The 26,233-nt window shown below is 38.9% G+C and overlaps 2 protein-coding genes across 4 annotated transcripts; one reads left to right on the top strand and one right to left on the bottom strand.

Annotated features, from left to right (window-relative positions):
• Window positions 1-1,202: 1,202 nt before the first annotated feature.
• Window positions 1,203-17,813, top strand: spata6 (spermatogenesis associated 6). Of its 2 annotated transcripts, XM_084388552.1 has the most exons (13): window positions 1,203-1,333; window positions 5,443-5,580; window positions 5,685-5,733; window positions 5,838-5,879; window positions 6,335-6,459; window positions 6,679-6,759; window positions 9,292-9,540; window positions 10,383-10,497; window positions 12,808-12,848; window positions 12,926-13,032; window positions 14,751-14,847; window positions 15,607-15,695; window positions 16,830-17,813. In XM_084388552.1, exons 1-13 carry the CDS (start codon window positions 1,244-1,246, stop codon window positions 17,011-17,013), a joined length of 1,407 nt encoding a protein of 468 aa, XP_084244678.1. In that variant the 5' UTR covers window positions 1,203-1,243; the 3' UTR covers window positions 17,014-17,813. The 2 variants fall into 2 exon arrangements, 1 of the variants encoding a protein (XP_084244678.1); XR_014625367.1 differs by lacking the exon at window positions 16,830-17,813 and having other exon boundaries at window positions 14,751-15,367.
• Window positions 17,271-25,921, bottom strand: dnttip2 (deoxynucleotidyltransferase, terminal, interacting protein 2; the record flags this gene model as incomplete). 2 transcript variants are annotated; one of them, XM_084388514.1, is made up of 7 exons in its annotated part: window positions 17,271-17,956; window positions 18,079-18,188; window positions 18,425-18,589; window positions 19,910-20,005; window positions 20,131-20,269; window positions 22,561-24,947; window positions 25,796-25,921. In XM_084388514.1, 7 exons carry the CDS (start codon window positions 25,919-25,921, stop codon window positions 17,851-17,853), a joined length of 3,129 nt encoding a protein of 1,042 aa, XP_084244640.1. In that variant the 3' UTR covers window positions 17,271-17,850. The 2 variants fall into 2 exon arrangements, with proteins under 2 accessions (XP_084244640.1, XP_084244641.1); XM_084388515.1 differs by having other exon boundaries at window positions 22,561-24,944; window positions 25,796-25,896.
• Window positions 25,922-26,233: the final 312 nt, after the last annotated feature.

Raw genomic sequence — 26,233 nt, forward strand, 5'->3', positions numbered from 1 at the left:
ACAGTGTGAGGGGGCCAAAATACAGAATGGCTCAAGCTATCATTCAAGAAGTGTGAAAAGCAGCATGTATTTTTCAGGCCAGTCATTCGGAATAACTGAGGCAATCCGTCAGAAAAGGCCAAAACAAATTACTTGCATTTTAGATGGTAGAAGAGAAGATGGCGAGAGCTAATGTGAATGAGAAAACACATCCATCTACAGAATCTCAACAAACACACACACACACACACACACAGGTAATGGCGCTGTCATACCTAAAAGCCTTTGTGCTTATGGAGAGTCTCACCTCCCCACTGCGCTGTCATTTTAACCAGAGCCTCGAACCATTAGTCCCTTATGCTTGGCTCACCTCACTGCCACAAACACATCCTAATTGCCCTCAGGCTGATGTGAATTGTTTGCATTTCCCTTCTTAAACATTGACATGGTCCATTCCTGTGCACAAGTTAACTGGCCTCAGTGATTCTCTGTGAGGTCTGTCTCTCAGCACTAGCGGTGGTATGGTTCACTTCGAGGGCAGATCCTTCACTGGACAGCATTATAAGCTGCTTAAAACTGAGTCTTAGTGAACTACTGTAATGTCCTCCACTTTTAGAAATATCTAATTATGTTCACTCTATACGTTTTGAGAAACAGTCATTACTTTTCAATAGTAATACTGAATGTGTCATCACTTGTCACTTTAAATGCAGCTGTTTTTAGGACCAAACACTGTTAACGCTGCATTTTCTTACCAACTCTTTAAAAGATTCACTTTTGTCAAAAGTTGGCACAAATCTTAGGCTGACCATTCAGCCCCAGTGTTTGTCCTACTTAAATCTATTTTGTTAAAACTGTTCTTTTATTAATAATAATAATAGTAGTTACAATCATTATTATTAATAATATGAAATGTAGGTTATGTTTTTACATAACCTTTATATACATAACTGTTTATATGCAGAACTGTTTTATGTTGGTTTTAAACATTAGGGTGAAACAGTAAAAAAATAAAAATAATTAAATCTCATCTTATATTAAAAATATCTCATAACATACATGTTAACAAATCATTTTACAACTTGCATATTTTTCTACTTTGAAAAACTTTGTTGAAGTTCTGCCTAAAAGCAATACCTTAATAGACAGTAAAATAAAGCTTATTTCCCCCATATTTATTTTGTCACTTGATAGTGTCGTCATTTCCTCGCAGTTACACTGCCGCTTGCAGTATGTTGTCATAGCAACCAAGTTTAAAAAAAACATGGGTGGACTGACACCGCCCAAGAAGCCTTCAGCCTCACAAATGCGACAAAAAGCGCTAAAATGCACGGTCGAATTGGAAATCCAAGCTGTGAGTATATTAGCACGCGTCCCATTCTCAACAGAAACAAAAATATTCCAATTTGCATGTGTTATGATAGGAGTTTTCGTGTTAGCATAACGTTACTGTTAGCAACAAGTTGCTATCACGGAGGACCAAGTCAGTCCATCAGACATCAATCAAAAGTTGCAACTAGCAGAAACATGTTAATAAACATGTAGCTGCATTCACTCCAGCCTCCGAAGTGTTTATTAAAAACAATGCACAAGCAAAGATCCTTGATTTTCAGCCAAGCTGTTAGCATCTTTTGGTTTTGTTTTGCATAACGTTATAGCGCAGAATTGTGAGAGAAATTATCTTCTGCAGGATTTTTTTATACTGTAATCAAAACGATCACACGACAGACATTCATTCTAAAACGTAACTAGGAATAGGAAGTGGTTGCTTTAACTACATTCGGAGATAAGCAAGACAATGTAAAATGAAACTGAATTGATAATATTTATCAGGTAAATCCTATAAAGTGGATATTCAAAACTGTTTATCTGCAGGCTTTGTGTATCTGGCAGACAAAAAGAAAGAAAGATATAAGGATGTTGGCAAAAAAAAAAAAAAAAAAGATTAAAAAAGAATAAATATTTTAAAATGTAGTTGTTGTTGTTTTTTTATTAACGTTGTTTTCATACATTCCATACATTTTTAAAAGTACCACTTAAAGGTAGAGATGGGACGACTGATACCGAGGCTCCGACCCAGACTTCAACATAGTTTCGGCCCAGATCCGGCCCACATCTGGGCCGTGTGGAATCTACGTGTACCAGATGTGGACCGGATCTGGGCCGACACTATGTTGCTGTCTGGGGATGCTCCGACGCAGTTTTCAAAGCACTATTGAATCACACACTGATGCCTTTATCGCAATGACACGTGATTGATGATGTTTGAAGCTTCGAACGTCATGCAGTATCGGAAGGTCGGGACAGCTGGTTTGAAAAAAATTGAAACCGCGACCTCATCTGATGCATAAAAGGGAAATTATTATCGAAGAGGCATTATTTAAACGATTTAACACTACACTTACCTATAACATAATTTTTTTTATAACAGAACACAAAATATTTTTTCAATTACAATTACTATAATTATGATCACATACTTGACACATGACACGATTTGTGGTCTCATTGGCACAAATTAATTTAGATGAGATTAGACTGTATTGATCCCACTCTTGTATGTCACAGACTTCCGAAGCTTTGTTTGGTCACGTCACGTGCTTTTCCTGCTCTGTGGTGATTTGTTAAATATGGTGGAGAAAACAAGTGTGACCACCAGGTGTCATTGTGTTAAAGCTTTGAGTAATGAACCTTTTTTCGGCACAATTTGATGAAAGCCTTAGATGCTTCAGAAAGCCTCGGTTTCCCATCACTACTTAAAAATTTAAATTCTATTATTAATTACTCACCCTCATGTCGTTCCATTTTCAGAACACAAATTAAGAAATTTTTTCTTTCTGTCCCTCCATTGACTGCAACATCGTTGCAGCTTTCAAGGCCCAGAATGGTAGTAAAGACCGTAAAAATATTCCATGTGACTACAGTGGTTCAGTTGTAAAGTTATGAAGAGACGAGAATACTTTTTGTGCGCAAAAAAAACGTCTTTATTCAACAATTTCTTCTCTTCTGTGTCAGATCTCCTATTCATGTAGTAAACACACTACAGCGCTTCCGGGTTCTACACCAGCATGCTGGCTCATTTTGGCAGACGCTGTTCACATGGGCACCACAAGACATGAGCCAATAATGAGCCACGTTCTGACGTAGAACCCAGAAGCGCTGTACTGTGTTTACTACATGAATAGCGTAAATTAAATTAAATTAACTCAAGGAGAAATATATATATATATACACTCACCTAAAGGATTATTAGGAACACCTGTTCAATTTCTCATTAATGCAATTATCTAATCAACCAATCACATGGCAGTTGCTTCAATGCATTTAGGGGTGTGGTCCTGGTCAAGACAATCTCCTGAACTCCAAACTGAATGTCAGAATGGGAAAGAAAGGTGATTTAAGCAATTTTGAGCGTGGCATGGTTGTTGGTGCCAGACGGGCCGGTGTGAGTATTTCACAATCTGCTCAGTTACTGGGATTTTCACGCACAACCATTTCTAGGGTTTACAAAGAATGGTGTGAAAAGGGAAAAACATCCAGTATGCGGCAGTCCTGTGGGCAAAAATGCCTTGTTGATGCTAGAGGTCAGAGGAGAATGGGCCGACTGATTCAAGCTGATAGAAGAGCAACTTTGACTGAAATAACCACTCGTTACAACCGAGGTATGCAGCAAAGCATTTGTGAAGCCACAACACGCACAAGCTTGAGGTGGATGGGCTACGACAGCAGAAGACCCCACCGTGTACCACTCATCTCCACTACAAATAGGAAAAAGAGGCTACAATTTGCACGAGCTCACCAAAATTGGACAGTTGAAGACTGGAAAAATGTTGCCTGGTCTGATGAGTCTCGATTTCTGTTGAGACATTCAGATGGTAGAGTCAGAATTTGGCGTAAACAGAATGAGAACATGGATCCATCATGCCTTGTTACCACTGTGTTGGCACAAATCTCCATCAACTGCAAGATGCTATCCTATCAATATGGGCCAACATTTCTAAAGAATGCTTTCAGCACCTTGTTGAATCAATGCCACGTAGAATTAAGGCAGTTCTGAAGGCGAAAGGGGGTCAAACACAGTATTAGTATGGTGTTCCTAATAATCCTTTAGGTGAGTGTGTATATATATATATATATATATATATAACGTTATATATAAACCTGTGAGTTTAATTACTTCAAAACCAGCGATGATACTCCTTTGTTGCTGAGAAATATAATGTAGCTATTTTATTAAAAGTCCTGGGGGAGCGTTGATAGGTTTATGTGCTCCTGAATGTGCCTGTTAGTGCGAAGCGCAATCTCCGAGTGAGGTATGCATGTGCGTTTCCATGAAAATAGAGCAAGTGACGTGTGCGTATGTGTGTGTGCTTCAATGAAAGCAGCGCAATAATATAGAATGGTGATTAAACTGACTTGGAACTACCTGTGCATTAAACGGTTTTATTGCACACCTTCCAGCCAATCACAATCGAGTGTTCAGAAAGACCATGGTATACTTTCATCATCCATTACTTCACTCTTCAGTGTCACATGATCCTTCAGAAATCATTCTAATATGCTGATTTGGTGCTCAAGAAACATTTCTTATTATTATTGATGTTGAAAACAGTAGTTCTGCTTAAAGTCGCAATGAAATTAATATTGACAATGCTTATTATTTGACAGAATAGAGTGCTGCAGGTATGTCGTCAGACCCTGGAAGACTAATTTGCCACTGGTTCCTTTGAGAGTTTCCTATGGGGTTTTTCAATTGCAGTTGAAAAATTACATTTTGAATAAGTAACTAGATAAGACAGTTTGGGGTGTAAGTGTGTGCAGTGTACGTTGTAGAACAAAACATCGAAATATTGTCAAGTAATATTTACCACAGGCTTTATTTTACACATAAATCGAAAAACCCCATTATAAAACCCCATAGGAAAATCTTGAAGGAACCAGCAGCGAATTACTCTTCCGGGTTTTGGCATCATACCTGCACCACTCTATATTGCAGTGCTTATTATAAATTATTTATCCATGTACATCGTTATTTTGTGAAAAATTCATGTGCCTGCGTAATCTTTAATCAAAAACGTTAACCTCCCCATCCCCTAGAAACGACAACTAAATGGGACTAAATATCCCCCACAACTGACTGCAAACTGGCATTCAATCTGCCTCCATTTAGTTAGTAAAGCCCAACTTCCTACGATGCAATCAATTCCCAAAAGACGAAATCGAGTCCCATCCTACATTTTTTCTCGTTCCAGAAGCTGTTTCACTCTGAAATACATCACAATAGAGACAATGATCGAACTTCTGTTTCATGCCGACTTTAATATTTTTGTGTAAAATGCTTAAATGTGCACAAAACTAGAAAATTAGTTGCGAAACCTGCTGATCACAAAATGTATGCCTCACGTTCCATGAAAGATTATATAACGGTGTAAAATTAGGTATAAAATGTGTTTCCTCCTATAGATCACTTGTCCAGGGGTGGTGTTACCATCCCAAGAGGACATGTATGTTAGTGTTCGGATAATGGGCCAGTACCAGAAGTCCAAGTGTGTTCCTCCGGTTTTCCCTCTGCTGCTGCATGAAAAAATGGTGTTTGTGAAGGTGAGACTTTATCAAAATGACTTTAATTCATTTTAGCCTTTGACATATGCTATCTTACTATTTGTCTTTCTTTGTTTTCTTTCCTCTCCCATTCTCTGCAACAGACCTTTGTGGGATTGGTTGACCCGGGTGCTGTAGCCGAGCATCTGGAGAGTAAGAATCCTTTGGGCTGTTTTCAGTTTGTCCTGTGTTCTTTCATAAGCCTCAGATCAATAAACTTATATACCTTTCCATCATGTTTGTTTCCTCCACTGCAGATGATACAACATCTTTAGAGCTCATTCAACTGGTTCCTCCAGGTAAGATCCCACTTCCATTCCAGCTGTAACACTAACAGATATTTGAGTCTGTAGATTGAGTTCTCCACCATATTGCTGTAAACAAAAAAAACATTACATTCGAGCTCAGCTTTGATTGAAGGCTCCAGCTTTTGCAGTCGATGCAACGGCTGAATTCTCAAACCTGCTAGTACAATTTCAAAAATTAAACAACATCAGCAAGGGAATACATACATTATTGGACCGAGCGCTCCCATTACCGTATGCATAAATCATGCTGCTTTCGATGGAGGTCTCTTGGGCTGAGATTTTTATTTTGCACACAATCTGACACTCATTCGTTTCTGTTGCTGCGTTATTGCTTTAAAACGCAAAGAAACAGCTTTATTACCCTGAAACAACTTGATTACCCAGAGCTGTCAAGAAAAAGGACAGAATTCACCATTCCATCATGTATTTTTCATTTGATCGTGCAGAGGGTGAGATCCTGGCCACGTTTGAAGACGACACCCGGGAGTTTCTGTATCCAGGCCCTCGTTTGAGTCCCAGAAGCCCCGGCCCAGAGAGAGAGATTCTGATGAAGAGATCCATCTCCTTTCCCGTGCGTGTGTCTTCCTTTCAGCGTTTTTGTCATATCTCTGATGCATCTTAAAAGCCGGTCCCATTTTCACGATATTTGCTTGAAGACGTAGATTGTTTTGGTAAATTGATCTGCCAAGAGTGTTATTATCTGCATTTGCCCTCTGTCTTTTCATCATCCGAAAAGTTTTGTGATGCTTTTTTTTTCTTGTTTTTTCTGCTCTCTGTCTCGTTCCCCCAGGGAATCTCTCCCAAAGTGGAGTTCTCAACGACGTCTATTATTGAGGAGTGTGATGTGAAACATGGTCAGCCTGCCATGTCTGTAAGTCTCTGGGCTTTTGTTATTGCCATTATATTGCAGCTGGTATTAGCTCCGTTCCAAAAGCTAGCGTACTGCCTCGCCTGCCTACATAGGCAGCTGCCTTTTAAGGCTCCTGGCTTCTGGAACGGCCGCATGATGCTGCCGCTCGTTATGTTTTGGAACAGAGCAATTATCTGTGGTGCTAAATGAAAAGAAACGCTGAGGTTTAAACGAAAAGGATCAAATGACTTTCGCGTAACGAGGCTTTTCTTAGATGTATGTGGGAGTATGATGGGTCTCCCTGTCAATCAAACTGCCTGCTGCCATCTGTGCCACTTGGTCTGTTTGCTGCTGTCCTTCTAGTGGCCTCACACCCCCTTTCAGGATGTTCTTTTTACAATGCAGGTAATTACAGAGAATTGGCTCGTTTCTACCCGGATCGGCGCTGATCAGTTGGACTTGACCGGTCCAATTTGTTTCTTCCATTACATGCTCGCAGACCCCTCGTTCCATTTAGAATCGCTGATTGAGTCTGCATCCTTCATGTCAAGTTTCTCAGACCCTCGTTAGACCGCTTCTGCTGTTGACCGTCTCGTCGGGCCCGTTTCATGTGCGATTCAGTCGTCCCTTTGTGGATGTCTCTAGTTCGGACTTGACACGGCATTCTGTAAAGCGGGCTTTCTCGGCGCGATTTGCATGCATTTGAACGCCGCTTGTTTCTTGTTTAATAAGCTACTTGTGGTGCTGGCTTTGTTGTTTCAAGGACATCCGGCTTTATCTCCCATTACCAACACCAGCCGAGCCACTAATCACATCAGACAAGCGCGACTCCTGCTTTAAAACGGCCTCTTTGTCCCTCCGTCCAAAGAAAAGGGAAGAAGAGAGAGAGGGAGAGAAGAATAAAAGGAGAAAAAGCCACTTAGTTTAATTTCATTAAATCTCGACTCTTCAAACAGCAATCGCTATCAGGATTTACTTTTTTCTTTCTCTGTTTTTTAAAAATGACTTAATATGCCAGGATGTTCCAATTAGCATTTAAATTATCGTTGTTTTTTACATCCATGTAATGCCATTATCATATTAGGTTGAGGCCGGCCATCAAATGCAATTAACATTTTTAAAAACGTATTTACCCAGGCAGCGCCTGCAGGAACAGAGTTATTGGGGCTCAGAATTATGTTAGCTGAGATTAGAGTTATTGAAGTCATTTGCCTGCAAAAGGTAAGATTGGAACACTGAGGAAAGGTTTGCATCAGGTTACATGTGTACATAACAAGGAAATTAGTGGATTAGCACCGTACGAACAGAAAGACGTTCGCAATATCCCTACAATAAAGCGTGACCTTATACTCGCTTCCTCTGGGATCTTCTTTTCGTTCTTTTATTTTAAAGGTGAAGAGTGTAATTTCTGTACCACTAGTGGCACCAGACTGAAAAATTATGATTGTTTCCAAAAATATGGGGGCCATGCAGTACTATTAAGTGATTTGAACAGACACTGAACGTATGGACTTGATCTCAGTGGTGTACTGTTTCTTTTAACAATCAAATCAATGTTTTATTCCTGGCAGATGATAAAATGGGCAATAAAAAACATTTAGGGAAACACAATAATATAAAAACAGGTATGGGTAGTCCTAGCAACTGCCTAGCCACCACTAAAAAAACACCATAGCAACTGCATAGCAAATAAATATGCTAATAAACATGTGCTTAGTAACCACATAGCAACCATACATTCTTTTTTTTCACCTTTACATCTTCACAAAATGTAGTTATTTTTCTGTTTGTTTTCTCTTTGAGCTTCTGCATGTTTTAAAAATCATTTAAACAAAATATAATTTTGTTTGATCCTTCGTGTACAACTGTCAGCGTGTCTTTATGGTATTTATTGATGTTTTGAATTGGCTTCTATTTTATAGAGTTTTATTTGAATTTACGGTTTAGTATTTTTATGTGCTTTTGACATCTTTATTAGATTTTTTTCTTTAACATTTCTATTTAGCTTTAAAGTCACCAACCATTCTTATTTTTTAATGGAATATTGCTGTATTTATTATAAACGGTTTATCCGTGCAATAATTTTTTTTTATTATTATTCCCTCATAATCTTTAATCAAAATAACTTCCCCTCCCTCTTGCACTGGCATCTCTTATCTTCTCTAATGACGTGTTTACTAGTGTGAGGGCGGGACAACCTGTCACTCACATAACATCAAATGACAACATCCAATCATTTCCTAATGGACAAAATCAAGTCCCGTCTTACATTTTTAGTCGATATACATCACAATAGGGAAGAAAAGACTTTTGCAACTTCAGTTTCATGTCAACTTTAATTGTAATTTTATTACTTTAACATAAGGTCATTTCTAAATTTCATTTAAGTTTTTTAGCTTTAGTTTGAATTTTTCATCTAACATTTATATTTGATTTTATTTCAGCTTTATTTCAATTGGCAAAAATGATTTGTAATAGTTTTAGTTGAAATTTTTAGCAAATTATTGCAACTATTAATACAAATTAAGTGAATTTGTCTTTATTCCTATCCAGTTATGCAATCGTTCTTCTACTAAGCCCTGTCGTGTGAGAACTTGCCCTGCAAATGCAAAGAAGAAACCAGACACAGCGCCATCCTGTGGATACGAAAAGCCAACGGTGGCGTCCCAAAGCCGTGCTCCTTCACCCTACACCCACCGCAAGATGTGTCAGCTTTCCGAGGAGGCCAGACAACGACTCAGTCACATCAAACTGGGGCCCTACACATTTAAGAAAGAGACGGTCCCTCAGGCTCCATTCGTGGTGGGTGAAGTTGAATGATAAAACGGAAGCAGTGTTTATTGAGTGTTCATGGGGTTACAGAACATTAGCTCAGGTCAACTATATTATATTATACTATATTTTTATTATATTTTTATACCTGTCAAACTTTGATTATTTACAATGTTTCCTCTGTGAAGGCATTGATTACAGGAGACAGACAGCCGTGTCAAAATCTCCACCCGTTTTCTTGACTGAAGTAAAAACATCAATTCTCCCGCTTGTTTCTTTTCCCGTGTTTTCAAAAAACAACAGTACGTCCCGGGGTGCAAATATCAAAGCTGTCATTGTATAAAAGGCAGCTCTTGGATTTGTGTCTGATATCATCATGGCATTTTCTGTCACAGGCCTTTTAAAAATTGGGTAGCCTTTTCAAAGGAAATCCCCAGGCTACAATTAACCTAAGTAATTAAGAGTCAGGCCGTGATTAGCAAATTCTTCCCTCTTATTTCAGCAGATTAGCTTGCTCGGTTTATGTGTGTTTAAAGTCAGCACACTTGTTTTGCATGAAAACTTAATAGCTTGTTTCATTAACTCGCATGGTCACTTTACTTTTTAGATGAAGTGCAAATGGACTAATTGAAGTCTGAGAGTTGAGTTTATACAGACACCTGAGTCTGAGTAACTTCCCTCTTAAGTTTCTCCTCACTTTCACCTTCCAAGAGAAGTGATTAACTGTGAAATGAAAGTCAAATTCATTTGAATAATCAATGCTCTGTGTGTCAATGGAGTGTTGATGCATGTCGCTTCACCTGCTAAATCAGAGATGAGCGATTATTTATCTTTTAATGGGCAACGTAGCTGATTGAATCTTCTGTTTGCAGGTGCCCCGAAGCCCAAACGCGTCGCTGATGTCCCCCACGACATGTGGTCTTACATCTGCTACTAAAAAAAGCCCGCTACAACTGCGAACACAGAGCTACACAGCAAACCTCACAGGTCACTATGATACTGTTGATACTCACCCTCATGTCGTGCCAAACTTGTATGACTTTCTTCTGTGGAACACAAAAGATATTTTGAAAAATGTGTTGTTTTGGACCCTTACTGACTTTCATTGAGTATAGGGATAAAAAAAAAAATAATAAAAAAAAACAGTTCTTAGGGTCAGAAAGATTTTAGCAAGGCATAAAAACCATGCATTCAGTGTCAACTCAACCAGAGGTCCCCGGCAATTTTTTTTTGATTTTGATAATTATTTGTCTGGTGAAGAAAATACATAAATGAAGAATAAAGCCAAAATATTAAATGTCATGAATGTATATTTACTGAATAATCCACTATTTTGTAGAGGGGGTCAAAATGACAATCCTACTGGGAAATCTGAGTTTCCTACTGGAAAATATATTATAATGTATTGTCTTTGCTCATCAAATTGGACATGAACTCCCTCTTAAATTATATTTCCTACTAAGAAACTCAGATTTGCCAGTAGGAAATTCAGATTTCCTAGTAGGAAAATACGAGCTCCCTAGTAGGAAATTATTATAATTTATTGCCTTTGCTCATGAAATTGGACATGAACTCCCTCTCAAATCATATTTCCTACCAAGGAACTCGGATTTCCCAGTAGAAAATTCAGATTTACTAGTAGGAAACTCAGATTTCCTAGAAGGAAAATACGGGTTTCCTTGTAGAAAATTATTATAATTTATGGTCTTTGCTCATGAACTCCCTCTCAAATCATATTTCCTACTAAGGAACTCAGATTTCCCAGTAGGAAATTCAGATTTCCCAGGTGGAAATTCAGATTTCCTAGTAGAAAATTATTATAATTTATTGCCTTTGCTCATGAAATTGGACATGAACTCTCTCTCAAATCATATTTCCTATTTAGAAACTCAGATTTGCCAGTGGTAAATTTAGATTTACTAGTTGGAAATTCAGATTTCCTAGTAGGAAATTCAGATTTCCCAGTTAGAAACTAAGATTTCCTAGTAGGAAAATACGAGTTTTCTAGTAGAAAATTATTATAATTTATTGCCTTTGCTCATGAAATTGGACATGAACTCTCTCTCAAATCATATTTCCTATTTAGAAACTCAGATTTGCCAGTGGGAAATTTAGATTTCCTAGTAGGAAGGTACGAGTTCCCTACTAGGAAAATACGAGTTCCCTAGTAGGAAATCATTATAATTTATTGCCTTTGCTAATGAAATTGGACATGAACTCCCTCTCAAATCATATTTCCTACTAAAAAACTCAGAATTCCCTGTAGGAAATTATGATTTCCTAGTAGGAAACTCAGATTTCCCAGTTGGAAACTCAAATCTCCTAGTAGGAAAGTATGAGTTTCCTAGTAGGAAAATACGAGTTCCTTAGTAGGAAATGATTATAATTTATTGCCTTTACTCATGAAATTGGACATGAACTCCCTCTCAAATCATATTTCCTACCAAGAAACTCGGATTTCCCAGTAAAAAATTCAGATTTTCTAGAAGGAAACTCAGATTTCATAGTAGGAAAATGCGGGTTTCCTAGTTGGAAATTATTATAATTTATGGCCTTTGCTCATGAACTCCCTCTCAAATCATATTTCCTACTAAGGAACTCCGATTTCCCAGGTGGAAATTCAGATTTCCTAGTAGAAAATTATTATAATTTATTGCCTTTGCTCATGAAATTGGACATGACAATTTTCAAATTTCAAACAATACAAAGCTTAATGCAAATGGGTGAAGTATCCCTTTAAGATTTTTTCTTAATTTGCGGGTGTTTTTCTATTTGCATGTTTTCTTCAGTTGCAGCGTGTTGAGCTCTCTCAGCCACCGTAGTTTAAGTCATTTTTACCCCCCCTATAATTTGGCTCCAGATCTCAGGTGAAAATTTTGATCCCCTTCACAGAATAGTGGATTACTTGATAAATATTCATCTATGACATTTAATATTTTGGCTTTCATCACTATTTATGGAATCCCCCACATGCCTTGCACCTTCTTTAAAATCTATATTTCATGACGATGACACACATTCTCGAAACCTACAAACAGAAGAACTATGAGCATTTGAGCAGAGGAAGTTTCCGAAATTTGGTTGATTTGACACGGAAAGACCCAATAGTGTGGTTTCTTTTCTGTTCTGCAGGAGAAAGTAAGTCTTTCTGTGTTGATATGTTGAAGCGACATATCAGTGACTAAATGATTTTCATTTTTGGGTGAGCTGTCCCTTTAAAACCTTTTCATCAAGTATGTTTTTTTAATGTGTTGTGGAGGTTGCATGTCACCATATTTTCTCACAAAACTTCTCTAGATCCCTCTCTCCTTGGAAGTTTTAGATCAAAGCCCTCACAGGTGAGTTACAAAGTGATTGGCTTGATCAGTAAGGTACTCCTTGCCTATTCTGATCCTGTTTTCTCTGCTACACGCAGGCATCCAGAAGTCCCCCAAATAAATCCCCCAAAGAGCATTCCACACCTGTGTCCAGCACACTCAGAGACCAGAGTCCGGTCTTGAGCCGCTCTTCCCTGAGAGAACGGTTTGTTTAACGCAAGTTTTGCTGCAGAGCAATTTAACACCGTTTTTGTTCTTGTCATCCTGTTCGGATTCCTGTCATTGGATTGATTTGTTTTTTCATTAAAGACCAACATAGAGAAGCATTATACTTATTTATCCTTGCATGTGTTTATTATATGTCATGCTTGTGCCTTTCCTAAAATCCATATTTAATGACATGCGTTCTCGAACCTGCAAACGTGCAACGAGCAAAACTAAAAGTGCTACCCTTTCGCCCATTTCCTATGAATTTCCAATTACATGATATTGACTAAATGTGCGGCTCATAAAAACAAAGCCCAGTAAACAGAACGTCCATTCCACAAATCTATATTGTGATCACACACAACAGACAAGATGAATTTACTGCCTCACCTTCAGATGACAGAATCTGATGTTTGGTCATGTTTGTTCATTACTTATGAGAAGGGAGGGGGGGAGCTGCTAAGTAAACAAGAGGAAATGCAATTGATTGTGTTTCAGTGAGATCTAATGCGTTTGACCCGACGCACAGTTTAATAAATTCTAAGAGACCCTTGTCATTGATCTGAACATCGGCTGTGAAACCGGCAAATGTTTGTTTGTTTGTTTGCTAGTCTCTCTCTACCGTCGGCTCCTTTTCCGCAGGGGCATGAGCAAACATTTAAAATCAATAGACAATCTAAGTCTTGAGAGTAAATAGTGGGAAATGTGTGATACTATTCTGTCAATTGAAAGCATGACCGGAGTCACAGGCCCGGAGATTAAGGCTCGCTCCGTAGATTCGCAGAATGAGAGATCAGGCACGTCTTTTTGAGCTGCTGATGGGGGGAGAGTTAAAGGAAACAACGGTTTCTGAAGTTCAGGCTGGCCCTCTCTGGCCTTCTTTTATGGTAATTATAAAGATCATCTTACGGCCTGCCAGCGTTTTAAGGCCATTATACAGATCTCCTGGTCTCTTTACCTCTATATTCTTTTTAATATAGATTCTAATTAATTCTGTCCATTTATCTTTTTATACAAGCTCAGTGAGTTAGTATTATATTGCAAGTTTATTCACATGCAGGCTTTGATATTCTAAATCCAAGGACACAGCTCAAATGCCTGGGTAATTCCTCATCTGAGCTTCTCTTTCTCTCTTGTGGCATATTTAGATGCGTAAAATGAAAATATCAGCATTTGCTACAGGGCTGGAGATAAATGTCTCTGTATATGTATTTGTGATTTAACTTCATGATTTAACTGGTCTGAAATTTACAAGTTGTATTTCCCAAGATGACTGCGCTCCAATGTAAGGGCAACAGCACAGACTAGTGGTCAGAGCTGGTACTGTTAGGATTTATTTCAGTATAGATGCTGGGTTTTTTTGTTGTTGTTTTTTGTTACTTGGAAATATTTAAACTACATATTTTAGAAACAGTAGATGAAACATTCACAATATAATATTCATTTTATAAATAAAAAAGGAATCGGTGGGAGTGGTATGCTCAGTCAATCTTACCCAATATTTTATATTTGTGATTTTATATCTATATAGGTTATAAAATGACTTATAATAACTTTAAAAAAGTTTTTTTAAATAATGAATTATAGTTGGTGCCTCTAACCATTCATTTGTAATTGATTTTCTGGTGAAGTTCCAAGGCTTCATTGCTCATATGTGTCAAGACTTTGGTGCCTTTGAGATGTATTTTCAGCCATGTTGTTTTCCATTTTCTACAGGTTCCAGAGTTCATCCAGTTCCTCACAGTCAAAGGAGATCCACAAACGAGTGCAGAGAATCCTCAGCAGCTCTGGTCCCCGCTGCAAGCTTTCTTTTGTACGTCACCCCTGAGATCGCAACCGCTTGTAATGCCGTCATTCTATGCGCACGTTAACCCATGCAAAATGATTCTCCAAAACACTCATTACGGCACATGTCAGTGTTTCAAACGTCCTCCATTGATTCTGTCAGGCACTCTGTATTCTTCACATCCATTGTGTCAGGATGTGCTGCCACTGTCTTCCAGGAAGTGAACGAGGTAATCACCTTACGTGCTCATTCTTTCTGTTCGCTCGAGTCGTGGGCCGCTTAAACGCATCACCGCCCACGCCGTGTTTTGCTGGAACACCCTGACGAGAAAGAAAAGCGAAAGAGTTCTAATTACTCTAAAGCTTCCCCAAATCCTCCCTTAGAGGAAAAAAGGAGCGCATGTTCACTGGAAGGGAGGTCTACAGGCTGACGGCTGTCTTTACAGGCTCATCTTTTAAAGACAGGAGAGAGAGAGGAGAGATGCCACAGTGGCACAGTCGGGTGCCAAGCTCCGCGTGGCTGAAGCCCAGCTCGAGAAAGGAAATGTGTAATCCACTTCAGAATTAAAAGTAGAGAAGGACTAGGATTAATTAATCAAGCAGTTCAAAGGATCTGCTTTTATTAGTTTCACTCTACGTTGCATTAGCAGATTTTGGAGAAATTTAATTAGTTTGGGATATTCAGCAACACTGCTTTGTGCTAACTTCATATTGTGATTAAAACATTTTTTGTGGTGTTTTTTTTGTGAATATTTTCCACAACTAAAGTGTGTGTGTGTGTTGTTAGGATGAAGAGAGTGAGGAGGAGGGAGTCAGACAGAGTTCATGTGCTTCCACCCACCATGATGTGATTGACAGCTGGCTGCCGCAGGACAGGTAAACAGCACCTCGTTTCAAACTTTTTAGGATTTTTGATCTAAATTCAAATTTAAAGCTGCAGTCCGTAACTTTTTGGGGTTAAAAATGATCAAAAATACATTTTTGAGCAAGTACATAAATAGCCAGTGTGAGGATGTTGGAGGTGGAGATTTATAGCCTTTTCTCACAGCACTTATAGATATAATTAAACACTTCAATTTGATGGCGGATCCAGAAAGGTTCAAACGACAATCACCAGTGACAACTGGAGATTCACCCGTTGTAAAATGCAAAAGAAATGGCTACAGAAAAAAAAAGAGACTGCAACCGGGCCCATGCGAAAACAAGGATAAATATCGGAAGGGATTTTTAAAGGTGGCGTGAACTCTGTGTTTTGATGGGGTTCAAAACAAACGCAGAGACGGCTTTTTTTCTGCTGCACAGGTAAGACATTTCAATGGTTCAATTATGTAACAGTAGCGCACTTGTTCGCTTAATTCATATAGTTACGGAGTACTGAAGTACAGGTAGCCCTAATACTCATTAAATGTAGTCACACAATGCTGATGTTAACATTAACAATTTGAGAACAAAGTATCATTTGCACGGTTTGACGTGATATGGTAAGTGATCGTTAGATTTAATCAGCGCGATTTACTGCAATGCTTTTTTTCTCTTAGTTGGTCAGAACAGTGGATGTTACTTACTTGTTCAGATGATTTTCCGGTGAAAATTCTTATGTTGGTCATACTTCCAAAAAGTAGAATCTGTGATTCCGAATGACAGTATCCACACCGGCATGGTGACTGACAGCCGCACATTCTCCTCAAAACATTGGATTCATCCGCGCTGTGCCGTGCGAATAACTGCAGTTGCAGATTTCGAACAGAGATGGCGAGAAAGAGGAAAAACTTCAGACTGCAGCTTTAAAGAATCTTTCTTTAATGTGTAAATTAAAAAAAAAATTATAGTATATTACTATAATACTAAGTTTTGTACTAAGATATTCCTACGTTACAAATAACAAAAAGTGCCTTCAAGAGTTATGGATAAATACTTGAAAATGTGCATTTGTTATAATTGAGAGTGCAATATACAGTTATACATTTTAATTTGACTTTCAATAAATATTGTGTTCTGTCCATACTGCAGGCTAATTCCTGGAGAACCATCTGTTCATTTAGACAACGGCACAGTTTGGACTAACAGAGCGGCCGTGTACACTGGGAAGCCCCACAGAGCTGTGTTTGAGGACAGTTTGAGCAAAATCTACAAGAACCTCTACAGAAACGCTTCACAGCCAGGACACAGTGGACAAAGCACCTGGACACAATGACCAAAGATATGTTCTACTAGTCTTTTAATGCAGTGGTTTTCAATCATGGTCCTGGAAACCCACTTATAAAAATAAATTTCTGTTAATGTTTACACACTCAAATTGTTCCAAACCTGTATACATGTCTTTGTTCTGCTGAACACAAAGGAAGATATTTGAAAGAATGTTTGTAACCAAGCAGATCTCAGGCCCCATTGACTACCATAGATTTTTATTTTTTTTAAAGACATTTTGGGAATTTATTTTTATTTTTGGGGGGGGGGGGGCCCAAGAGCAGTTAAGTTTTTGGGCCCAAGAGTAGTTTAGAGCAGATAGTTTAGTGAACTATCCCTTTAACACACCTGATTCAGATCATCAGTTCAAGAGCTTCATGAACTGCACAGAGGGTGTCAGATAAGAAAGACATACAAAATGTGGTCCCCAGGACTGAAAACCACTGATTTAATATACTTGCATATGCCAAATCAGGAAGGGGGGGCAGGAGCTTTATATGTTATACACTTTTTCTTAACTTTAATAATGATATATAAAAATAAAAAACAGCAATACATTTGGTTTGAACCTGATTTATTGTGAATCCAGTCAAAAAGTAATCAGTCTTTCATTCAATCGCAATCCAATTAAGGAAAAACTTTAAAAAATATTTTTTCTCTGTACAAGTTGCATGTTTCTTAACATGCAATGCAAATGATTAACACTAAAATAGCCTTTTCAATCTGCTGAATTTAGTTATTTAGTTATAATTTTAGCTATGTATTTACAAAGGCTAACAAAGTCCTGTGAAAAAAAAAAAAGAAAAACAGACAGAAAAAAATAAATCTGATTTGCCTTGTGAAATCATTTATTAATTTTCTTTTTATGGAACTTGTGCTTTTTGTTCATCTTGCCAGCAGCATGTGCTGCTCTTTCTGTCATGATCTCTTGATATTTCCTTTTGTTATAGCTAAAAGAGAAGAAAAGATGTTTTAGAACATGACAATTAATTTAAAACAAATAATAAAAGCCCATTGTTGAGAATATAGATAATTTATTACATTCTAATCAGCCACAGTTTCTTTAACTTACCTTCTAAACTCTGCATCAGCAAGAAGCTCCTCCACAATGGTTCTTTTCCTTTGTTTCTTGGGGATTCGTGAATTATAAAAGTCTACTGGGCTGTCAACCACTGTACCAACCTGAAAAAAAAAGAAAAAGAGCTAAACTTTACTCAAAAGAACAGAACAATATGGCATTGTCTGCTTTCTTTAAACAGGCATGCCTGTGGTTAATTGCAATGTCAGCATTTTGATAACACTACAATTCTCAATTTTTGTTTGTTTTTTGTTTTCAAAGTTTTTTTGTCTCAGAAATAATGGCTTTTTGAAAAATTGTTTGAAGGGAAAAGTCTGCTGATAAAGACTCCCAAACCGACCTGAAAGTATTTGGGAAATCCTTCTCTATCGTTCTTCTTATAGAAGCGCTTTGGATCCATGGCTGAGCGCATCTGCTGTGCCTTCAGGTCATTTTTGAGCTCTTCTGTTAATTCAGGAGCTTTCATGTTGAACCAGCCATCGCCAGATGTCTTTTCTCTTTCCGCCTGGATGAGACACATAAGATATTGCTTGTAAACAATGTGATCAAAAGCATGGAAATTACAAACCTAAATTTTCAACAATATTGCTATAATGATCTGAGTGAAAACACAGACATCATATCCTGAGTATTAAAGGTTTAAAGTGGCATATAACACTACTATTCAAAAGTTTGGAGTCTATATGAAAGTCACGTACATTCACCATGGCTGCCTTTACTACAAATTTTTTTCATACAACATACATTACATACATTCTAAAATGCAGATTTGGTGCTCAAGAAACCGTCATTGCTGCTTAACATTTTTGTGGAAAGAATTTTCAGGCTTCTTTGACGAATAGAAATAAAATTCAGTTTTAAATATAAATCTTTAGTAACATTATAATATATTTCACTTTTGATCAATTTAATAATGTATTCTTGCTGGATTAAAGTATTCATTGCTTCAGGAATTAATTTCTCCAAACTTTAGCTTGGTAGAATGTAGAATTAAGATGAACAGCTGTCCCTTCAAGGAGATACAAAGGCTGCGTTTAGTAACATTAACATTACCGTGATCCAATCAAGCAGATCGGATCATAAGCCAATCACGACACGGTGCGTTTATACCCGTCCACATCAAGTGGCTTCTGTATCTGGATAACAGATTGGATATCGCATTCTTGCAGAAAAAAATAAAATAAAAATGGCTCCGGTGCAAAGTCGACCTGAAGTGGTGGGTTTTCTTTTAAAAACAGTTTTCAGTCGGGGGACATTTTACAAATCTCGCAAAATGAGGAGGATGAAGAGGCTGAAAGTACAAATAATGTGGATAGATGCCATAATGGAAACGGTACAGAGAAACGTATAGGTCCGGGAACATTGCCAGCTGTGGTGGGAAAAATGCACATTCTTTACAGAAAATGAATGGTTCTGCAACTTTCTGGTGCGAAGGCAAACATTTCAGTATATTTGCGATGTACTTCGCACTCGACTCATGCGTGTTCATTTAGACAATGGCGTGACGTCCACCTGTGAGTGCAGACACGATGGCTGGATAGCGTTTACATTACACTGAGATCCGATCACAATGCGTCCTCGACTACCTCTGAACCTGGACACGCTGATCGGATAACATTCCGATCAGAAGCACTTTACACCTGTCTTTTCAATGTGTATGTGGACAACATCCGGATCCAGGTCGCATGGTTAATGTCAAGTGTAAACGCAGCCAAAATGTTAAAGAAGGATTTGAATAACCTTTAACTAGATGGATTTATTAAGAATAGTCCTAACAAGCAGAACAGACAACAGGATCATCTATTTCAAGAACTGGTCTGCTCACCTTGCGCTTGTGTTTAGCAGCATGCTTTGATTCCTTGTAAGGTGGCACAGCATCTTTCTTCTCAAAATCCGGAACAATAACACTCTTCTTCAGCAACTACACAATAAATACAAAATTTATTTAGCTTCACTGAACAGTAAACATCTGCACAAAATGCTTTTAAATATCAAATAAAGACTGTTTCATCCAGGATAATAAATGATCAAATAAATGTTAATTACCTCATCCTGATTGTTCGGGTTCTTCTGGGTTTGCGAACTGCTGAAAGGATTCTTCGGCTTGTTACCATCAAAACTGATGTACAAACCACCAAGTTCCTTCATTTTCAGACCTGGGTCAATGGAACTAGAAAGTTGTATCCTAAGAGAGAAAGAGAGAAAAAAACAATGATGTTTTCAGATTGAATATAATTTAAATATTACATTTAAATATTTAATGAAGAGCTCTAAATATTTAGAAAGAAAAAAAATGTAATGGGATAGTTCACTCAATTACTCACCCTCATGTCGTTCCAATCCAAACCCATAAGACTTTCATCTTCGGAACACAAATTAAGATATTTTTGATGAAATCCAAGAGTTTTGTGTCCCTCCATTGACAGCCAAGCAACTGAAACTTTTACACTTCAAAAAGTTCATAAAGAAATCGTAAAACCATATGAATTGTGTGGTTAAGTCCAAATTTTCCGAACAGAAATTTAGGACTAAACCACTTAATTCATATGAATTAGTTTTACGATCTATTCATGAACTTTCTGAAGCGTCAAAGTGTCAGTTGCATAACTGTCAATGGAGGGACACAAAGCTCTCAGATTTAATCAAAAAGATCTTCATTTGTGTTCCGAAGATAAACGAAAGTATTACGGGTTTGGAACGATTAATGACAGAATTTTTCATTTTTGTGTGAACTAACCCTTTAAAGGGATACTCCACTTTTTTTGGAAATAGGCTCATTTTACAACTCCCCCAGAGTTAAACAGTTGAGTTTTACCGTTTTCGAATCCATTCAGCCGATCTCCAGGTCTGGGGGTCCCACTTTTAGCATAGCTTAGCATAATGAATTGAACCGGACAAGACCATTAGCATCTCTCTCAAAAAAAATGAACAAAGAGTTTCGATATTTTTCCTATTTAAAACTTGACTCTTCTGTAGTTACATCGTGTACTAGGGCTGTCAACGAATATTCTAAATTCGAATATATATTCGAATAGTTTTAAAAAACAGAATTTCGAATGTGAAAATTAATATTCGAATGTGGAAAACCGCCCGCAGGAGCAGAGGCGCGGCTGTCTGCTTTGCGAGTGGGGACAGGTCACAGGAAGAAGGCGTTAACGTTAAACAGAAACATTACTAAAGTGTAGGCTACTGTACTGACTGAATAGCTATTGCATGAATAAGGTAGGTTAGATACAGCAGTTTCATGCACTGCAGGCTTCCACTGGTTTGATTATTTACCGTTTAATGTCAAGGAAAAGTTCTATGTTTACCACAGCACAGCTCGCTCGGAGCGTTCAATGTCGGATTCGCGTCTACCACGTCTAGTTGGACTCTTGAACATTTTGAATCCATTCGCGCGTCAAAAGCAAAAGTTTGAAGCGAAATTGACGCGCGGAGAGCGTGACGCCTCATTCGCGCTGCAAGACCCCCAGACGCGCGTAAACGCGTCTTTACATTGACTTAACATTGAAATCACTCGCGCCAGACGCTCTATTCGCGTTTGGTGTGAACGCAGCATGAGCGTGAGGGCGAGAGAGAGAGAGTGTCTGCGAGTGCGAGTGAGCGAGAGCGAGGTCTGCGGTCTTGGCCATTAGGTGATTTACTTGTTTTTGTGTAGAAAATATGTTGTCAAATATGTTTAAACGTAAATAAACTACCTATACAAGTAGTTATGTCTCTCTGTATTCATTTGTCCTGTTATTGACGTAATGCGCGTCATTGACAAAATGCGCAACCAGATGTTCGAATAGTTTGAATATTCGTGTGTTTTTTAGAGGGAATATTCGAACGTCATTTTTGAGCAATTTTGACAGCCCTATCGTGTACTAAGACCGACAGAAAATGAAAAGTTGCGATTTTCTAGGCTGATATGTCTAGGAACTATACTCTCATTCCTGCATAATAATCAAGAAACACCATGGGTGAAGCAGGCGTAATGATATGACGCAACACATGCCGCCTGATAATAGGCTACTGAGCTGGGGACTATTATCAGGTGCTGCGTCATATTACGCCTGCTTCACCCATGGTACTGCAGCAAAGTTTCTTGATTATTATGCAGGAATGAGAGTATAGTTCCTAGCCATATCAGCCTAGAAAATCGCAACTTTTCATTTGCTGTCGGTCTTAGTACACGATGTAACTACAGAAGAGTCAAGGTTTAAACAGGAAAAATTTCGAAACTCTGTTCATTTTTTTGAGAGAGATGCTAATGGTCTTGTCTGGTTCAATTCATTATGCTAAGCTATGCTAAAAGTGGGACCCCCCCAGACCCGGATATGGGCGGAATGGATTCGAAAACGGTAAAACTCAACTGTTTAACTCTGGGGGAGTTGTAAAATGAGCCTATTTCCAAAAAAAGTGGAGTATCCCTTTAAGAGGTTTTAATATAAAGTCAATACTATCAATACAAAAGCAGCAATAAAAATAACTTACAGAGGCTTTTTGGGAGCAAAGAGCACTTTTGAATCGTCGTCATCATCGTCGTCTCCCTCTTCATCAACAAAATCATCCTCATCCTCTTCCTTAGTTTGCTTGTCATCAATATAGTACTGTTCTTCAGGCTGTAGTCCAGGTTTAGTGTCTATGACAAACAGTCCGTTACCATGAGCCTCTGCTTCTTCTGACATCTGGTTTCCCTCAGGGCACATCACATCTTCACTCTCCACATCTACAGCTTCCTGTGAACAAGCCTCCTCTGAAGACAGACCTTCATCAGCACTGTCTTCATCCTCACTGCTGTCGAGTAAACTGATCATTTCTTTCTGGGGAGGCAGTTCCTTAGAAGTTTTCTCTGTGGAGGTCAAATATGCTTGAGAATGTGAGCTTGTAGAAGGGCCTTCAAGGTCCTTCAATGTTACGGAGTCATCCTCAGTTGTCTTAGTGTCATTAGCTTCCTCACTAACTATTACACCTTTCTTCTCACACTCAGTCACGGGTTCAGAACATCTCTGATCTTCAATTATCTTCTCAACCACAGCTGGTACAGGATCTTCTGCAGCTGCTTCTACCGTATCCTTCTCCACAGGCTCAGTACATGTTTGATCCTCAATGATCTTCTCAACCACAGCTGATACAGGATCTTCTGCAGCTGCTTCTACCGTATCCTTCTCCACAGGCTCAGTACATGTTTGATCCTCAATGATCTTCTCAACCACAGCTGGTACAGGATCTTCTGCGGCTGCTTCTACCGTATCCTTCTCCACAGGCTCAGTACATGTTTGATCCTCGATCTTCTCACCCACAGCTGGTACAGGATCTTCTACAGCTGTTTCTACTGTATCCTCCGTCACAGGTTCAGACCATCTCTGATCCTCAATGATCTTCTCAACCACAGCTGGTACAGGATCTTCACCGGCTGCTTCTACCGTATCCTTCTCCATTTGCTCAATACATGTTTGATCCACAAAAACATGGCTTGTTTCCACAAACTCTGGCTCATTATTTCCCATGGAAATATCTCCTGGTTCTTTATCTTCAATTAGTGTAGCAGAAGTTTCAGCCACTGGTTCTTCCTGAGGCATCAGAGTTTCGGTTTCACAGTCCTCCACTGGCTTGATGTCTTGCATGCTGCTCTGAGGTTCTAGCATCTCGAAGGGCTCATCCTGATCAAGAACTACAGTGGTATCTTCAGCTTTCTCCTCAATCATGGTGCACTCTTGGGCTTCACTGGTGTCTGTAGTCATGGTGCTGTCCAGTTGTTCTACTGTGTCTTCAGCCTTATCTCCATCAGGTACTGGTATACTTTCATGATGAAGTTCAAGTTGCTCACCCTCTTTCTGTTCCTCAGGCATGGCAGTAGCAGTGTCAACGGCATCAGAAGTCAATCTTGCTTTACTTCTTGTCCTGGTTACAGGAACCGCACGGGCACTACTGGAAGACCCGGTTCGGCTACTACAAGGAGTCCCTCTTCCTCTTTGAGGGCTTGGGCTCCCCTGAGAGGTGCAGACGTCAGTAGCTACTGATTCTGAATCTGATTCACCAACCAGAGTGTTGCGTTTGGGCTGACGCCTTGTGGCTCTCCAGGGACTCATGCTGGGACCGGACTTGCATGCATCAGAGTCGTCTTCACCATCTTCAACTCCTGTTTTGCAACTGCGACCTCTCAGCTTCCTGGGCATTGGAGAAGAAGGGGTGTCTGTTGTTTCGTCTAAACTCAAAGGGATCGGCTCGATCGGTTTTACCTTCTGGTTTCTGGCAGATCTGCGGACCACAGAGCCGCGAAGGCCAGAAACACTGGAGGAGCATGACTCCGCTTCAGATGGATCTGCTTCAGTGGTAGGAACAGCAGTCTTCCGATGGCTCCTCGTTATGCGACGAGTGTCAGTAACTTTTGTGAGGGATACAGCAGAACTACAGGATTCGGCCCCTGAGGGATCATCATCATCTACCTTTTCAGCATCCTTTGAGGCCGTTGAAGTCAGAACACGTTTCCTCAGGCTGCGAGGGGCTCTGCGAGAATTGGTCTCAGACACTGTGGACAAGCAGGATTCGGCTTCGGATAACTCATCCTGTGCAGTGCGCTTCTCCAGGACCACAGTACTCCGTCGGATTCTAGGTGTTGCTTGCACATCAGAAACTCCAGAGCAGCAAGATTCTGACTCAGACACATCAGCTTCATGGGTAGAGTCGGGTTGCTTTTTGTCAGCAAGGAGACGTATGGATTTTCTTGTGTCTCGCTTAGGTGGACTTGCTGCTAAGGAAGAGGCGGTACTGTTGTCCTTCGGCTCATCTGGCTGGGAGTCGCTAGTTAGTTCAGACTGGGACTGGTTTTCATCCATTAGCGTTCTGCGCCGTGTTCGTCTAGTCGAAGGAGTAGGCTGCTGTGTAAACAAGAACATTTGCTTCAGATTATTTATTTGAGTATTTCTTTTCAGAATAGTGTAATATTTACATATACAAATGTAAGTTGATATGCGCTAAAAGTAAAATATTTGGCAACATGGCTACACAACCAGTCAAAACTTTGGCTATACCTATCCATTCTTTATTACTACTATTTAGAAATTGTAGAATAATAGGCATGTATTATTAGTCAAAAACTATAATTATAGCTGGATAATTAATACAATTAAAATAAATAAAATAGCCACTGCTCAGTGAGGGATTGACATTTAAGGTTAGGTTTGATGTTTACAATAAAATTAATCATCTTTAGAAATGTTCACACAAAATGAAGGTTTTATTTTTTCTCACCAATGCTGAAAACCCTCTAAAAACAATTTTTCTTTTTATAGAAATAAGTGAATAGAACCTAATGACATGGCAAATATTGCAGCATTGAGTTTAAATAAATAAATAAATATATTTATAAACACAACTTTATAACAAGAACACCACACGTGGCGAGTAATGTTGATCCAATCATGTCCCACCTCCAGTTCAAGGCTACAGATAGAGTAGGCCTATGACTGTGTATATAATTGTTTATTCGAGAAAGAACGCAAAACAGACTATACAAAATACGAACGGACAACATTTTATATTTGAATATGAACTAGATTTATGAGTATCGCAAGTTTTCTACAGCTGCTCAGACATGTATGGACACATACGGCGATTGATTTTTGCATGAAAGTACATAAAAGCACTACAATTACAAAGATACGCTAATACTTCCGGGCAACATGTTAACTAAATGGATAAACTACTTAGGTACCCTTCTACATACCGTGGCTCCAGAGTTTTCATCGCTAGTATTTTTCACAGGGGAGCCCACGCGTGCTCCTCTCCTGGTGGCCACCATCTTGCTAATGAAGCTGCGCGCACTTCCGCCTGCGAGCCGAGTCCTCTGCATGCGCAGACCGGACTAATCGATGCAAGAATTGAGTGAGTTGCAAGTACTGATATGGATCTGTGTCTTGGTTTAACCTTCTAACCAAGTCCTATTGTGATCTTGATAGACACTATAGAGATTCAAAATCTAAATGTCACAACTTTTAATTTTTTTTGCTGTGTCTGAATCCAACATAAAACGTTGAAATAAATGAAAACCCAATGCCAGTCCATGTTCATTTTCAATTTCCAAGTTTATAAACCAAATTCAATATGTTTAACACACAATATGGGATTATAGTCATTTGAAAATAGTAATTACATGATGTACGGT

Source organism: Rutilus rutilus (assembly GCF_951802725.1).
Source record: "Rutilus rutilus genome assembly, chromosome: 19".
NCBI lineage: Eukaryota > Metazoa > Chordata > Actinopteri > Cypriniformes > Leuciscidae > Rutilus > Rutilus rutilus.